The 17929-nt window shown below is 37.9% G+C and overlaps 1 protein-coding gene across 4 annotated transcripts in view; it reads left to right on the top strand.

Annotated features, from left to right (window-relative positions):
- Positions 1 to 17929, top strand: part of nme9 (NME/NM23 family member 9) — a 56625-nt gene that overhangs the window by 24617 nt on the left and 14079 nt on the right. For all 4 annotated transcript variants that reach the window (XM_039756339.1, XM_039756338.1, XM_039756337.1 and 1 more), the window contains 7 exons: positions 126 to 218; positions 1303 to 1457; positions 3992 to 4188; positions 7779 to 7923; positions 9432 to 9539; positions 9678 to 9829; positions 14031 to 14175. In XM_039756339.1, the coding sequence (XP_039612273.1) occupies positions 126 to 218; positions 1303 to 1457; positions 3992 to 4188; positions 7779 to 7923; positions 9432 to 9539; positions 9678 to 9829; positions 14031 to 14175 (995 nt within the window). The remainder of the gene's footprint in view (positions 1 to 125; positions 219 to 1302; positions 1458 to 3991; positions 4189 to 7778; positions 7924 to 9431; positions 9540 to 9677; positions 9830 to 14030; positions 14176 to 17929) is intronic.

The raw sequence follows: 17929 nt of genomic DNA, 5'->3' as shown, positions 1-17929 counted from the left end.
TACAATTCATTCCGTTCTTACTGCAGAACATATCAAAATTAACTTTACAGGGTACTTGTTCTCAATCCCTCCCAAGATCTCAGAATTTTTATTAAATTATGTAATTATTGTTGTTTTGATAAAAGATCCAAGAAGCTGGATTTGAGATTCTTGCCCATGAAGAAAGAACTCTTACTGAAGATGAAGCTCGAGATTTTTACCAGCACAAGTCAGCAGAGGTAAGCATCACGAGTGTAATTTAATGTGGGAAAATCAGATATGGGCACAGGAGGAATGTGCAAACTTCACACAGCCGCTGCATTCTCAGTTCAAGTCAGACCATGTTGGGGAGTACGCATTGGTACAGCGCGTTGCCGCACCCACCACACAATGAAACAGCTCGGGATCCTGTTTAGCAACCCCCTAGGCAGACACGCGGTCCAGTCCCACCCTCCAGAAATGACCATCTATCTGCTGCAGCCAGGTGTAACGTGGGTATCCCCTTGGCCTGGTCCAGCCACTCAGGTCCTCAACAATGAGGATCCTGCGAGCTGGATCACCCTTGAGGAATTGTGCCACATGGCTGTAGTGCCATAACTGACACCCCCTTACAAAGCAGGTAATGTGCCTCATTCAGGACTTCGTGAGCAACTGCTTATTTAAGATAATCAAACCAGTAGTACCCAAGGATTCTCTAAAGAGACACAGTACCAAAGGAGTCCAGTCTTTGTCTCAGGTCACTGGGCAGCATCCTTTTCTTGCAACATTATACCTAAACAGGGAGCACCAGGACTCTAAAGACTTGGACCCTTGTACTTTTGCAGATATCTGGAGCGTCACACACCCCTTTCCAGTGACCTCATATTCTCCTAATCTGTCTACTGACTTCATAGGAAGAGACACCAGAGAAATTTAATGTTATTGCCGAGGAAGGTACTGAACCTTTTGATAAGGTTGACAGTCTCTTCGCAGGCAGACACACTGCTCATGGCTGTGCCCAAGAAGTCATTAAAGGCTCGTCACATTCTGATGTGTAAATAATCAATTATGACTTTAAAAGTTTGAAAATCTGTGTTAGTTATTAGATGGGAACAGTATTTAATACAGAATTATTCCTCATTAAATATAATTATATATGTGACTTGCTAAATCAATAGTTAATTTGTAAAGATGTAGTCCCCTTACTTTACTATAGAGTAAAAAAAGCTTAATATGCAAATTAGAGATACCATGTGGCTGAATCATCAAGAACTTTCCCAAACAGTCCATAGTGATACGTTGGTCACCTTAAATTGTTTGGCTTTCTTTTCTTTAAACATCCAGCCATACTTTGAGGAGCTGGTGCAGTTCATGTCAAGTGGGCCATCGTACATTTTGATTATCTCACAACCTGAGAGCTCTGATGATGTAATACCAACATGGCGTGAGTTCATCGGTCCTAAAGACATTGATGTTGCTAAAAGAGAGAAACCTGACAGGTCAGTTCAAATCTGAATAGTTGATTTTTGTAAAAATGCATCATTTACTGTGAAGGAAAATGTACACTGATGGTTAGGACTCTCCATTTAATCAATTTTCAATATACCATAATAATGAATGAATTTAAAACAATTGCGTTGTACATTAAAACTAAATAAGAAATGCCAAAGTAGAGAGATTGTACTTAATGTTCTATCCTAGAACATTTTTCATCTATTTAGATATGCAATAATTTGTCTGTTTCTTCTCACATGAATAGTTTTTGTTCTCAGGATGTGCAATATTTCACTTGTGTGTCCCATATTGTTACATGAAATACTTCCAACTGTGTGTCTATTACTGTTTAGTAAACTAGGGATTTTTTATGAGACTCAGATATAGAGTATTTAGTATATTTAATTCACTGCTTGTCTGTAGGGCATAGTGAAAGAGAATTTATTGTAGTTTATTTAGATTTTTATATTCTATTTTATTTTAAATGCTTTTTTTTAATAGTTGCTCTTCATGTTACTTATACCTTTTCCTATTTGCACAGTTGTAACATAAGTAATTTCCATCAGGATTAATAGTTTTTCTTATTCTGATTCTGATAATACATTATACTTTTTTCCTTCAAGAAATAGTTATGTTCTAAGGTGCATCTTTACACTCACTCAATTTGTTGTTAAATTTTTTTGCTTCTACATTTGTAAATTTTTAGTGCTATTAGATGCAGGATTTTTCATCTTAAAAAAGTTTGCTACTCTAGTGGAGCCAATCCTTCATAATATCTCAATATATAAAATCTGTCTTTCTGTCTGTATGTCTGTCTGCTTTTCATGACAGAACTACTGCTTTAGATTTTTTTTTTATAATTTGCTTAAACAGTCAGGTTGATTTTGATACTTCTTTTATTGCGCTATCATAGTTCGCTTGTGGTACGGATTTATTTGCGCCAATCCAAGAGAAATACAGCGAGCCGGGTGATCTCCTCCTCACTCACTCGCCAGCTTTGGGGAGTATCTTACATCCGCTTAGCTAGCGAACAAGAGAAGTACTTAACGGATTTAGACCAGGTTTTTTTTCTAGAATTTGCTTGAACATTGTGGTTGATTGTGCGACTTCTCTCATTGTGCAGAAAAATCATAGTTCATTGCAAGAGAGATATATTCGCTTTAATTCGAGAGAGGGAGAGGGAAGCGTGATGTCAAGAGTAGGGAGCCAGGCAAGGCCTTCCTCACTGTCCTGTTTTACTTCAATGCGGGCAAAGCTGCGGGGCACAGATAGTTTTGAATAAATGAGAAAGTGGTCTTAGTAAGTTTTAGTTGAATTTAATGTGCTGTGAATTGAAAGATTTGTAAATAAGTATCCTTAATATTTACTTTGTAGAGCACATTAAATTAAGCATGCTTGAAAACTGAGTACTGGAGTAAGTGTATACTTGTTTGTTTAGTTTTTGCAGTGGTTTTATATTATAATGTAATTAATTCAAAAAAGAGTTCCATAATCTATCTACAGAACTCGTTATATTCATTTTTAGAGCTGTGGTCCACCAGAACTCATTCTGGAGTCACCGGCTACATGCACAGACAAACCCTGGACTGGATACCAGTCCAAGTAAATCAGTGCCAATTAAAGATTAAACAAATATCAGATATCTTGTCTTATTTTGTTTTTTGTTCTCTAGTATGCAACAAATCCAGAAAATACCATAAAATGATAACAGAGTAAGATGGCAAAGTGGTTTTCAAAAGAGTAATGGAGCAAAATCAATTCTAGAAATCATAGGAGAAAATATGTCTCTTTGGCCTCTATTTAAATGAGCTAGTAAGAGCGCATCCAAGAAAAGGAGACAAAAACTAAATGGAATATTAACCAGAAGTTGTGTGTTGAGCACTGAGACATCAAGGTGATCAGTGTTGGAAGGTCTTATTTGCCAACACTGATCACCTTGATGTCTCAGTGCTCAACACACAGTCCAGGGTTTGTCTGTGCATGTAGCCAGTGACTCCAGAATGAGTTCTGGTGGACCACAGCTCTAAAAATAAATATAACGAGTTCTGCAGATAGACTATATGAATTAATATTATAGAACACAAAGTATAGAAATGAAATGAATGAGATAAGGAACTACATCCTTTGAGAGAGACAAAAAGAAGTAGGGTTAGACGGTGGTGATGCTCAATAAATTATAACTTGATGTCTTCACTGCAGTTGAGATGTCAGACTCAAAAATACACTATTGGTTATGTTGCCTCATGGAGAATAACTGGGTCATTTGATTGTAATAAGAATTCAGTGATCAGATTTGTGATGGAGAACTCACCAGAATTAGTTATGGACAGCTGTTATTTAGTTCAAGAAAGTGTTTCTTCAATAAATATCTTGCATCACTGAAGCATGTAGTGAGACAGTCTGTTTTCATATACATACAGTATGTTAGTTTCAAATGGAACTTATAATTTCATGTTAAAACAAAAAAGAAATGGAAATATAGACATGATATGTTTGTAATAATAAAAATTAACAAAAACATTTTTCTTCCTTTTTCTAGTCTTCGTGCTCAGTACGGAACAGAAACCCTTTTTAATGCTGTGCATGGCAGTGATGATGAGGATCAAGCAAGCAGAGAGCTTGCTTTCTTCTTCCCCAACTTTAAAACGGCAAGGAAAAGCAATGAAGAGGTTATAGATGTGCCAGTGGAAAGGACACTAGCTCTGATCAGGCCTGATATTCTTAAGGAAAGAAAAGGTTTGATGATGGTGCCAACATGTGGGCATGTTATTTATTATATAGTAATAATTGTAGTAGTATAGTAAAAAGTACCAAAAGTCTAGCATCAAGAAAAAGTCATGTCATTTTCTAACCAGCTTAATCCAGACCATGGTTGTGGGGGGATTAGGTTGAGGGGCTTGAGCCAGTATGGGGCACAAGGCAGGAACAAACCCTGTATAGGATGCCAGTTCATCGCAGCGCAAACACAAGCGTACAAACACTCTCATACACCAAACGCACACTAGGGCCAATGTACCTTCACCAATTCACCTAACCTGCATGTTTGTAAGTGGAAACCCACACAGACACAGGGAGAACATGCAAACACAAGACCTGGTCTCCTTAGTGCGAGGTAGCAGCGCTACCACTGTAGTACTGTGTTGCCCTCAAGACAAAGTACTTACTTTAAATAGTAGTGGAAAGAGGAAATTTGACATTTGAAACAACAGATGGAAACTTGGAATATAAAAGATTTTATAAAAAAATGAAAACCGGTCATTCAATCAAGCTCAGTTCTGTTGTAAGCATTCAGTGCATTTAAAAATTTTATGAACATTTCTGTTATTGGTAGACTTGTTTTCCTCACTTTTAGTGTAGCTCTGTAGTCTCTTCTTGTCTTAGTCATATACTGTTTCTTCATGTTTCCTTACACTATATAACACCAGGTAATTTCCATATACTCTTCAATTCAATAAATGTTTCTTTTAAAAGTCAGAATGGCCTTTAGCACTTCTTCCATTCACATGTCATCATCCAGGTTTTTACTGTGATACAGCAGAGAATATTAACATACTGTATTGTAAATGGGATGTTTTAGTAACATACTGTATTAGCATTAAAAACCTTGATAGAAATGGTAGAAAATTTATGGTTATACACAAAAAAGATGATTCCATAAGTAACCACCCCTTTATGATGTGTCATAACAGGCTCTGTTGGAAGCAGTGGTTTTTAGACATCACATACAGTTACATATTCACTAGGCTTCTTTTACACATTTAATGCATCTTAATTTAATGCAGTTTAAGTAAACACATATTGAAACCTCTTACAGCTAGCAGAATTCCTAAAACTATTCCATAAAGAAAGAAACTGTGAAACCAAAATACCATGAAAGGTTACAAAAAATACCAGTTGGGAAAGTGTAGAGAGAAATTGCCAAGGGAAGTAAAAAGGGCAAAACAAATAAAGTATTAAAAAGCCTAACTTAGCATAAGCCATCTTAATTCAGGGTGTTCCTAAGAAATGTAATGATTTACTTCATGACGCAGTAGTACATAATAAACAAGAATAGTTGTGTCAAATATTGGAAATATTGAAATGTGTGATTTAAATATCTAACGACTAAATATTCAATGTTATAATAAAAAAACATTCATTATCACTGTCATTGAAATATTCTAAAACAATACCCCATATGCTTGTGTTAATCTACTGGGATAGGCTTCTAGATGGTTAGGACCACCAGTCTTCTTCTTTTTCTTTTCCCTCTTCATCTTATCCCACTTCTTTGTAGGCTGAATGTTTTTTAGGCTTTCGGTGTGATCTTTACAGCTGGGTGCCGTATCTGACACCATCCCTCCTCATTTAATCCGGACTAGGGACCAGCTCCAAAATTGGGTTGGCTAGGACTACTAGTAAAGAGTCAAATATCAAAATCATTACCATGTTTATGATCAGCAACCTTGAAATGGCATAAAACAACACTCCATATGCCAAAATTATCCATTACAATTTTTTCCAAGTTTTGTAAAAAGTAGGACCCCCATACCATTAGCGGGTGTCAGTTGATGTAGCATATGCAATTTCAAGTTATTCTGATTATTTTTGCTAAAGACACCTATTGACTTACTCCTTACTTATCATAAGGGCGTAATTTCATGCACAAATTATGGGCCAAAAATTACCTAAAAATGATGTTTTTTCAGGTCCGGATGACCAAAGTTAGGGGAGAATCCCAAAAAGCAAAGATGTCTTACATAACTAGACATCAGTTCAACTTGAGTGATACATCATATGTAAGGTTTTTCTTATTTTGGAGAGTCAGGAAATACTGGACAAAAAAATCGAAAGTTATTGCAAAGAGTTCCTAAGTATTTCTTATGAACACAAACATCTAGTATAAAGAAACTGAGAAAATCTGCTGGAGCAGTGAATTTGTGTAGAGCAGAGACTATGCTAAAACTAAATACTAAAGTAAAATCCATCAAAAAGGAAAATGCAACTCTAAAAGAATTAGGAAGTTATCTCATATGGTGTACTGAAGCAAAGTGACAATAAAGATCTTAGAGAGAAATAGACCAGGAGATGAAATTGTGATTCAGAAACTAGCCAAGGTTAGACAGAATCTAGACACTGAATCCAGAACACTAAGGAAGTGCTGTAGTGAAGAGGACATAACAAAAAGATTGCAATTGTAAATACAAAACCATGAAGCCATATACAAGTTTTTAGGAACATCTATAGACAGTCTTTTTGTTTATTTATTTATTTTATTTGAAGACAATAATGTTGCATACAATCAAGCCAAATGTCTACAACAAATTATTTCATAGTAAAACCAGAAATAGGAAGAAAAGAAAGAAAAACATTAGAAAGTTGAAACAAAAAGCAGGTACCAGAAAAAACAAAACCTAACAAAGCAGAATTCAGTCCCCACAAATCATGGACAATCTAAAAGTTCTGACCTTTATATTTTCATGACAAGCATAGCAACCAAGGTAGAAGGAATACACAAAACTCCACAAAATGGCAGCTCCCACAAAAGACAAAATAAGCCATGGAAAATGATAAACTTAATCAAAATGAATCTGATAGTAAAGAACACTGAAAGAGTTTCTTCAAACCAAGAAATATGGAAAGAAATAAAATCCCTCAAAAAATATGCAGAGGAAAAAATGAAAAACCCAAACATAATTATAAAACATATGGCACCAGTCAATCACAGGGCACACTCATGCATATGGTCCATTTTAAAGTCACCTGTCAACTTAACATGCATGCCTTTGGAATGTGGCAGGTAAAGCAGAGCACACAAAGAAGGTTCACACAGACACAGGGAGAATGTAGAATCTACAAGATCTGAACCCTTAACAGGACCCCGATGCCATCCATATTAGAACATTAGAACACTCTAGACGAGAACAGGCCATTCAGCCCAACAAAGCTCGCCAGTCCTATCCACTTATTTCTTCCAAAAAAACAACAAGTTGAGTTTTGAAAGTCCCTAAAGCCTTTGACTTCATGAAGTGCACCAGCATCTCTTTGGTTTTGCTAATGCTCAGCTGCAGATTGTCCAACCTATGTATGTATATGCATTTCATTTTTGTGTTAATGATAAAAAAATTACTGCAAAAAATTAGAATGAAATGAAAAATCACTATGTTCTATAACATTTAACACATAGCTGAAAGTTGATTTTTAATGGCCCTGACCCAGTTCAATGTTACTGTTATTTCAAAGTATGCATAGCAAATTCAACATTTAGCGTACAAATTCGGTCTCATTTTCTGAATGCAAAACACTTTATAATAAAGCTCATTCTCAAAGTAGTTTTTATTGTGCAGAGGAGATTCTGGAGAAGATTCAAGAGGAAGGATTCAGCATTGCCATGCAGAAGCAGGTGATGCTTACAGAACACCAGGTCCGTGAATTTTACAGAGACCACGTTAATGAAGACTACTTTCCTGCATTGCTACAGAACATGACGAGGTAAATCCAATCTTAGAGATATCAGCTTTCTAAAAACAGATAACGCAAGTCTATTAAACATCTAGAATGTACAAATGTACTTCCAGTGGTTTATTCCTTATTCTCTACTGCATTGTAGCTGCTTGTCCAAGACGCAGAAGGAAATGTATTTTATACATTCTCATTCTACTGATCAGATGCTGTGTTCTCATTAGACAAGTAATTAAACAAAATTACACATTTACCTTAGTCTTAGCCATGGAAAAATGTAACTAGCACACATAATCAGTAATAGTTACTTTAGATGAGAGTTTTTACTTCAAAATTTGTGGTGCTGGTTCTCTCTAAGTCTTATGAGAATATTTTCTTCAGCAGACATTAAATGACATTAAAGTCTTATTAACAAATGATGCAGAGTTCTGAGTGTTGTGTCAGGCTCTGATGGTGAATCTAAAATGGAGTGTTTAGCTGAAACACTCAATTTATCAAATGATACAGTATACATTTCCAATTCCACCTATTGCCTGTAAAGCAGGATGTAGATTGATGGACATCCCTGCCATGTTGGTTAGTGGTATGTTTCCTGGCCGAGAAGCCATCTTAGTGGAAGGTCACAGGGAAGACTGCCTTTTGGAGCCAATACCCTGCATGGCAGTATTACTCTGTTATGGCCCTCATTTGGATGCCTGTAGGACTTCATGGGAGTTGTAGTACTCGTGGGCAGCCCTATTGGTGTCCTTGGGTGCCACTAGAAGGAGCTGCTGGGGGCAGACTCCCTTGTCAGAAGGAAGTCCTGTCTGTCCCAAAAGTGCTTCCTGGGCCTGGGTTAAAAAAAAAGAGTGCTCCACCATGCCCAGGTGAGTCAGAGATGGGCAAGCTCACCTGAGAGAAGTGGAAGAGAAGTAAAAGAAAAGAAAAGAATTGTATTGTGTATTGTGCATTCTCTGGTCTGGAAGGAGAAAAAGCCTGCTTGAAGGTATTGGTAACAAATAAAAATAATTCTTTTGAACATGGAACTGTACGTTTGTGGTTTAGGGGGGTCACTGACGCCTGTTAGTGGCCACAAGCCTCAAACTATGGGAGAGTGACCAAAAACATAATAAGATGTTCAATACAACATTTTGATATGAATTTCTTCTATAAGATTGATTGGCTTATTGAACATGACTGTAAGAGGAGCAATTTTGGAAGACACTGTAACAGAGGCAGAACACTTTCAGTTTCAGAGGAGCTATTTTAGGTTGTTTTCACATCTAATTGCAATTCTCCTTGAATTTCTTCTGATGACATGTGCCGGGGATGGTTAACCTGAAGAAATACTAATAGGTATAGGACACTATAGTAAAACCATGACATACCTCTCTGCTGGTCCAAAAAATGTCTGGAATCTCCTGAGAGAGCCTTGAGGTCATTGTTGATGAGATAAGGAAAGGATCAGTGGTATTCTGAAAGAGTACATCTTAGTTTGGCGTAGTAGTATTTTCAGAATGGTCTAAATCAGTGGGCCTGTGTGTGTGTTTTTCATTTAGTGGCCCAGTTCTCGCCGTTGCTCTGGTTAAGAAGGGAGCAGTCGATCACTGGAAAAGACTCCTGGGACCCAAAAGTATTGATCAGGCCAGGGAGGCAGCACCCGAAAGGTCAGCTTTCTAAATATAAGTATACTTCAAAACTGTTTTATTGGAATTTTGTGTTTAATTTTGCTAGAGTAATGTTATAGCAGACCAATTTTAAGTATGTCTTGTTTGTCCTTGTACTGTCAATTTTTGTCTTTTCAGTTTGAGGGCACAGTTTGCAGTAGATGGGACTCCAATAAACCAGCTACATGGGAGTGCAACCAGTGAAGAGGCTGCAAAAGAACTGAACTTCTTCTTTCCCCAAGAACAAACTCTGGCAGTGATCAAGCCTGATGCCATGGAGAAACATAAAGGTAATGTAAGCAGTTTGCATGTCACAAAGGTAATTTACTACAAAATAACCCATATGCAAATGATACTAAAAATCTGGGGATTTGTGAGCAGTCTCAATGAGTCGAGGATGTGCATTTCTAAAAACTGTTGTCTGAATTTAAAAATATTTCTGAAAAGTGCTTATATTTGCTACAGTGCTAAGTTTCCAAGGAACTTTCACCATAGGATTTTTCTTTGCTTCCTATATAGAAATAAACCAACATTTTCATTTTTTTTAAAGTGAACCCCTCTCTATTTCTGTCATGTTGCTTTAATTTCTGTTAAATATGTATCATTAAAAAATATTCAGCATCAGCACTACGTTTATACAACACAAACATTTTTGACTGGCACTATTGAAAGATATTTTTGATTTAATGTTGTTAAAAGTTAATAAATGGTATGTTATCCTTGTCTGGTTTATAGAGGAGAAATAATGGCTGATTGCATTTACAGTATATATTTTTGTATCCATCCATCCATCCATCCATTTTCTAACCCGCTGAATCCGAATACAGGGTCACGGGGGTCTGCTGGAGCCAATCCCAGCCAACACAGGGCACAAGGCAGGAACCAATCCTAATATTCTAATTAAGATTACTATCTTGTATAGTTCCCAAGCATTTATATTCAGTCACTCTTTCTTCCTCCTCCACCAGAACAATGATAGGCGAACATGCAGATTTCTGTTCTCTTAAAGTCAAATATCATTTTATTAATCTTTTTGACTAATAAAACTAGTTCTTATGGCACCAATATACTAAACAGCCCACTTGTCATGATTTTGCTAGACCTAAAATATATGCTGCATATGTATCAAAGTGCCAGGAGTACCAATTCTTGTTGTTGGTGTTTTCATTCATACTGGCAATGCCTCTTGTTGTTGCAGAAAAGTAATGTTAGTCCTTGCAGTCCTCCTCTGGAAAACAATAAACTTCACATATTCCCATATACTGTATAGAGGACTAGCTGCTGCATACATCCACATTAAACATGGCTCAGTGACAAAAAAATTGATGGTATGGACATTTTGCTCACTCCAAATGATTATCAGATAAGATAAATCCTTGCAATTCTGTTACATTAAATCAACAATTTAAGTACCTCCAAGCCATGAAAGTCAGAGGATATAGGTAGTGAACGCTAGCTAAACAATTCATATACTACTGTCTGATAAGAAATGCATTGCAATGCTACTTTATTTCCATTATGTTCATGATTAGGATTGACATGAATTCATTTGGTATTTTCTACATCTCAAATTCTATTTTATTTGGTTTTCTATAGTCCCCATTTTGAGAGCTGTCATTGACGCCATTTCTCGTATTGCTAGGGGTGTGGCTTCTTGACGTGATAAAAGGTTGGCTGTGGGTTCCTTTATCATCTGTGGATATAAACCTCCTAAATAAAAAAAAAAAAACAAACATAATATTATTGTGCTTCTTATGAATTTTGTTCGGTTTGACCTGTTTTTTTTTTTTTTTATTCTTGTCTCTCATTAGGATTTGGTAGCTAGTTTTATTTTTATTTGTTTTGGTTTCATTTTTTACAAGCTTCTACCGGTTTAGCTCAGTAAATGAATCATTTGTCCATTTCTTGGCAGAACACATAGTACTCCCTTTTGATAACACTAGAGTACACATGTATCATCTACAACATTATGTAAAAACGTAATGGGAGTAACACCCCCATTTAACACAAAGACTACAAATTTTATTAAAACTGTGACAAGTGATGGCTGGAAATAAATCACATAGAGCAAGAAATAACTCTTCAAATGAACAACATATCAGTAATTATTTTTAAAAGGTGGTGTATAAGCCACATTACGGAGCTTTTAATCGTGGGACATGTCGGACTTGTTGACCACAGTTGCTGATCTTGTCACCAGACCATGTCAGTTTATGTTGCTGAATGTCAATGACTGCACGCTGACCTTCTAGCACAGTCATGCTCACCTTTTTACTAACAGCCAATAGTCTGCTGCCTGACAAAGCTGGAGTTGTATGAAAAGTAACAGGTATGGTCAGTTTAGACACAATCTTTGCTCTTTTCTTTTTTTTTCCATTCTGTCGTGGTACAGTGCATCCGGAAAGTATTCACAGCGCATCACTTTTTCCACATTTTGTTATGTTACAGCCTTATTCCAAAATGGTTTAAATTCATTTTTTTCCTCCGAATTCTACACACAACACCCCATAATGACAACGTGAAAAAAGTTTACTTGAGATTTTTGCAAATTTATTAAAAATAAAAAAATTGAGAAAGCACATGTACATAAGTATTCACAGCCTTTGCCATGAAGCTCAGAATTGAGCCCAGGTGCATCCTGTTTCCCCTGATCATCCTTGAGATGTTTCTGCAGCTTAATTGGAGTCCACCTGTGGTAAATTCAGTTGAGTGGACATGATTTGGAAAGGCACACACCTGTCTATATAAGGTTCCACAGTTGACAGTTCATATCAGAGCACAAACCAAGCATGACATCAAAGGAATTGTCTGTAGACCTCTGAGACAGGATTGTCTTGAGGCACAAATCTTGGGAAGGTTACAGAAAAATTACTGCTGCTTTGAAGGTCCCAATGAGCACAGTGGCCTCCATCATCCGTAAGTGGAAGAAGTTCGAAACCACCAGGACTCTTCCTAGAGGTGGCCGGCCATCTTAACTGAGCGATCGGGGGAGAAGGGCCTTAATCAGGGAGGTGACCAAGAACCGATGGTCACTCTGGCAGAGCCCCAGAGGTCCTCTGTGGAGAGAGGAGAACCTTCCAGAAGGACAACCATCTCTGCAGCAATCCACCAATCAGGCCTGTATGGTAGAGTGGCCAGACGGAAGCCACTCCTTAGTAAAAGGCACATGGCAGCCCACCTAGAGTTTGCCAAAAGGCACCTGAAGGACTCTCAGACCATGAGAAAGAAAATTCTCTGGTCTGATGAGACAAAGATTGAACTCTTTGGTGTGAATGCCAGGTGTCACGTTTGGAGGAAACCAGGCACTGCTCATCACCAGGCCAATACAATCCCTACAGTGAAGCATGGTGAGGGCAGCATCATGCTGTGGGGATGTTTTTCAGCAGCAGGAACTGGGAGACTAGTCAGGATAATGGGAAAGGTGACTGCAGCAATGTACAAAGACATCCTGGATGAAAACCTGTTCCAGAACGCTCTTGACCTCAACTGGGGCGATGGTTCATCTTTCAGCAGGACAACGACCCTAAGCACACAGCCAAGATATCAAAGGAGTGGCTTCAGGACAACTCTGTGAATGTCCTTGAGTGGCCCAGCCAGAGCCCAGACTTGAATCTGATTGAACATCTCTGGAGAGATCTTAAAATGGCTGTGCACCGACGCTTCCCATCCAACCTGATGGAACTTGAGAGGTGCTGCAAAGAGGAATGGGCGAAACTGGCCAAGGATAGGAGTACCAAACTTGTGGCATCATATTCAAAAAGACTTGAGGCTGTAATTGCTGCCAAAGGTGCATCGACAAAGTATTGAGCAAAGGCTGTGAATACTTATGTACATGTGATTTCTCCGTTTTTATTTTAATAAATTTGCAAAAACCTCAAGTAAACTTTTTTCACGTCATTATGGGGTGTTGTGTGTAGAATTCTGAGGGAAAAAAAGGAATTTAATCCATTTTGGAATAAGGCTGTAACAACAAAATGTGGAAAAAGTGATGCGCTGTGAATACTTTCCGGATGCACTGTATGTAAAACATGAGACATCAGACAGCTGAGCTACTCTTATGAGATCCAAAACACCTGCATTCTTTATTCCTAGTCGCTGCATTCTATGCATTGTACTTCCTGATGAGCATCATTAGTTGTCAGCTCTTATGCACAGAGAGTCTGCCGCTATGACTAAAGACAAAATCAAGCCCGTTTTATTTTATTGGAGTGAGTTGTGCAGTTGTTGCACTGAGTCACCGGGAGTGTAACATTATGTGATGGGGACACACAGCTGGTTGTCTTTGACTTGCTAAAATTACACAAATGAAGGCTACAACTGAAAATCGCTGGAAATATTGCGTAATGTGATGTCATTGATGGTAACAATATGGTGAGGTGGACATAAACAAATGTTGAAACTGAATCACAAACATGTACCAGCTATGCAGCTTGGTTCACAATTTACAAAATGCTTAATCAAATGTCCCATATCTGTGTTCTTTTTAATCAGATGACATTATTGAAAGTGTAAAGAACCAGGGATTCTTAATAACACAAATGAAGGAGACAGTTCTCTCCAGAGAAATGGCTGAAGAATTCTACAAGGAACACAAAGGAAAACCTTTCTTCGAGCAGCTGGTTGAATACATGTGTCGGTGAGCTAAAAAAACAATGCTATCAATATAATGACTTTTGGAGATCACTTTACAAATTAATAATTATTACATTGTTAGTAATAGGTTGTTAGAAAACTTTTATTTTTAGAGTAAATATACAATATGGAATAGAAGCACAATTTAATAAATCTGCAGTATTGATAGAATTTGGAAGATTATTGTAGTATAAAAATATTTGAATTAATGCCTCATAAGAATTTAATCATATTCTATCATGACATCATTAAAAGACAAAACCATTATGTACAATGTACATGATACTATTTCAATTATAAATTCTTGCATTGTATAAGCATTATTTCAGATATTTATATTGATACCCAGCCACAGGGGTTGCACAAACCAGTGTGTTTCTTTGTGCCGGTCCCAAGCCCAGATAAATGGGGTTACGTCAGGAATGGCATCCGGTGTAAAATTTTGCCAAATCAATATGTGGATAACGATACAAATTTCAAAATTTTTGGTTGAGCCCCGGGTTAACAACAACAACCACCACCAATACTATTAGCCAACAGGGTACTGGTGGAAGTTGGGCTACTGTTGGCCGAAGAAGAAGGAAAAGAAGAGGGGGAGACGTGTCCGGAGGCAGGAGGAGAGGAGGAAAGTAAAGAGAGTGGAACTGAGGGTGTGGAACTGAGGGTAGGAACTTTGAATGTTGGCAGTATGACTGGTAAGGGGAGAGAGTTAGCAGATATGAATGAGAGAAGGAAGGTTGATATATTGTGCATGCTAGAAACTAAATGGAAGAGGAGTAAGGTCAGGTGGTTTGGAGGTGGATTCAAATTGTTCATGGTATGGATGGGAGGAGAATTGGGGTAGGCGTTATTCTGAAGGAACAGTATGTCAAGAGTGTTTTGGAGGTGAAAAGAGTGTCAGACAAAGTAATGATTATGAATCTGGAAATGGAGGTGTGATGATGAATGTTGTTAGGGCATATGCACCGCAAGTTGGGTGTGCAATGGGTGAGAAGGAAGATTTTTGGAGTGAGTTGGATGAAGTGATGAACAGTGTACCCAAGGGACAGAAAGTGGTGATTGGAGCAGATTTCAATGGGCATGTTGGTGAAGGGAATAGTGGAGACGAGGAGGTAATGGGTAGGCATGGTGTTAAGGAGAGGAATGAAGGAGGTCAGAGGACAGTGGATTTTGCCAAAAGGATGGACATGGCTGTGGTGAATATGTATTTTAAGAAGAGGGAGGAACATAGGGTTACGTACAAGATTGGAGGAAGATGCACACAGGTAGATTACATCCTGAGCAGAAGAGTTGATCTGAAGGAGATTGAAGACTGCAAAGTGGTGGCAGGGGGAAGTATAGTTAAGCAGCATAGGATGGTGGGTGGTCTGTAGGATGACGTTGGAGATCAAGAAGAGGAAGAGAGTGAAGGCAGAGCCAAGGATCAAATGGTGGAAGTTGAAAAAGGAAGACTGCAAGGTTGAGTTTAGGGAGGAGGTGAGACAGTCAGTGGTGGCAGTGAAGAGTTACCAGACAGCTGGGAAACTACAGCAGATGTAGTAAGGATGACAGCAAGAAGTGTGCTTGGCGTGACATCTGGAGAGAGGATGGAGGAAAAGGAAACCTGGTGGAGGAATGAGGAAATACAGGAGTGTATACAGAGGAAGAGGATGGCAAAGAAGAACTGGGATAGTCAGAGAGATGCAGAAAGTAGACAAGAGTACAAGGAGATAAGGCGCAAGGTGAAGAGAGAGGTGGCAAAGGCTAAAGAAAAGGTGTGTGATGAGTTGTATGAGAGATTGGACACTAAGGAGGGAGAAAAGGACCTGGACTGATTGGCTAGACAGAGGGACCGAGCTGGGAAAGATGTGGGGCAGGTTAGGGTGATAAAGGATAAAGATGGAAACATACTCACAAGCGAGGAGAATGTGTTCAGCAGATGGAAAGAGTACTTTGAGAGGATGATGAATGAAGAGAATTAGAGAGAGAAGAGGTTGGATGATGTGGAGATAGTGAATCAAGAAGTGCAACGGATTAGCAAGGAGGAAGTAAGGATAGCTATGAAGACGATGAAAAATGGAAAGGCCGTTGGTCCAGATGACATACCTATGGAGGAATGGAGGTGTTTAGGAGAGATGACAGTGGAGTTTTTAACCAGATTGTTTAATGGAATCTTGGAAAGTGAGAGGAAGCCTGAGAAGTGGAGAAGAAGTGTATTGGTGCTGATATTTAAGAATAAGGGGGATGTGCAGGACTGCAGTAACTACAGGGGAATAAAATTTATGAGCCCCAGCATAAGGTTATGGGAAAGAGTAGTGGAAGCTAGGTTAAGAAGTGAGGTGATGATTAGTTAGCAGCAGTATGGTTTCATGCCAAGAAAGAGTACCACAGATGCCATGTTTGTTCTGAGGATGATGATAGAGAAGTTTAGAGAAGGCCAGAAGGAGTTGCATTGCGTCTTTGTGGACCTGGAGAAATGCATGCCTGAGAAAGTCGATCAGAAAAGGAACAAAGCATCACCTACCACAAACCATATGTACACCTACTATCATTATGAGAACTATTAATTGTAACTTAATAGTTAGGATAAAGCCAGCTAATGTGTTATGGTACTGGTGTCACTATGACTGAAAAGTAGTAACTTTTGTGAGGAATAAGTCTTTATCTGTTAGAAGTTTTTCAAATTCCATTAGCGAAGTTTAGTGCAGCATCTCTCTCTCTCTCACATGCACACACACAACAACCCAATGTAGATTAGCAGTTACCAAATGAGTGTCATGGCGCAAGCAATGGAATCTTCATAACTAGCTAACTAACGTAACTACCTTAAAGATGAAAATTCATAAGCTATGTGCCTTTTTCTTTTTTTATATTTTTATTTATTTTATTTGAAGGAAATAGTATTCCATACAATCAAGTCAAACTTAAACCAAAATTCAACCCCCACCTAGGACAAATGGAGGAGCGCCAACAACAAGATCCAATATTTAAAAGCAGCAAAGTAGGAAGAGTATCCTTACCATAATATACTGTAGATGCTTATTCTAAAATATTATTGATTAGATTCTGCCAAATTTTTAAAAAGTTTTGAACAGATCCTATAAGTGAGAATTAGATTTTTTCCAATTTCAAATGGTATAGTACATCAGTTACCCACTGACTTAAAAGAGATGGGGTTAGGATTCCTCCAGTTAAGTAAGATACAGTAAGTCTGTGAGCTAGTAGTGAGGTAAAGGCAATTACAGTTTGTCCTTCTTCACTTTAAACCCATCTGGGAGTACACATACACAGCTGTTAATGGATTAGGAGAGATTGTGACACCAAGGCTGTCTGATAGGCATTGAAAGATTTTTGTCCAAAATAATGTTAATTTGGTGCATGCTCAAAACATGTTGCCCAGTGAGGCTGGAGCTCCATTGCAACGTTTGCAAGTTTAATCTTGTCCTGGATACATTTTTGACAATTTTATATAAGATAAATGTGCTTGATAAAAGATTTTAAGTTGAATGATTGAATGTTTTGTACATATGGAGCTGGAATATGCATGGCTAATTTCCTCTCCTTTTCTGAAAATGTTAAGTGAAAGATCCTTTCTCCATTGTATCCTGGGATCTTTGAAAGAAAGAGACTATAAAATGTTTTTATGTATTATGGAGATGTTGTCTACGTCTTCAAGGCTGATCAGTATTTCTTCTGGAATAGAAATAGGTGGTAGGTGAGAAAAATTGGACAGGTTGCTTTTAAAAAAGTTTCTAATTTGAAAGCTGTAGAAAAAGTGC

The sequence above is a fragment of the Polypterus senegalus genome, chromosome 6 (assembly GCF_016835505.1).
Source record: "Polypterus senegalus isolate Bchr_013 chromosome 6, ASM1683550v1, whole genome shotgun sequence".
NCBI classification, from domain to species: domain Eukaryota; kingdom Metazoa; phylum Chordata; class Cladistia; order Polypteriformes; family Polypteridae; genus Polypterus; species Polypterus senegalus.
Note: the sequence above shows the minus strand (reverse complement) of the source record. Positions and strands in the feature narration are given on the sequence as shown.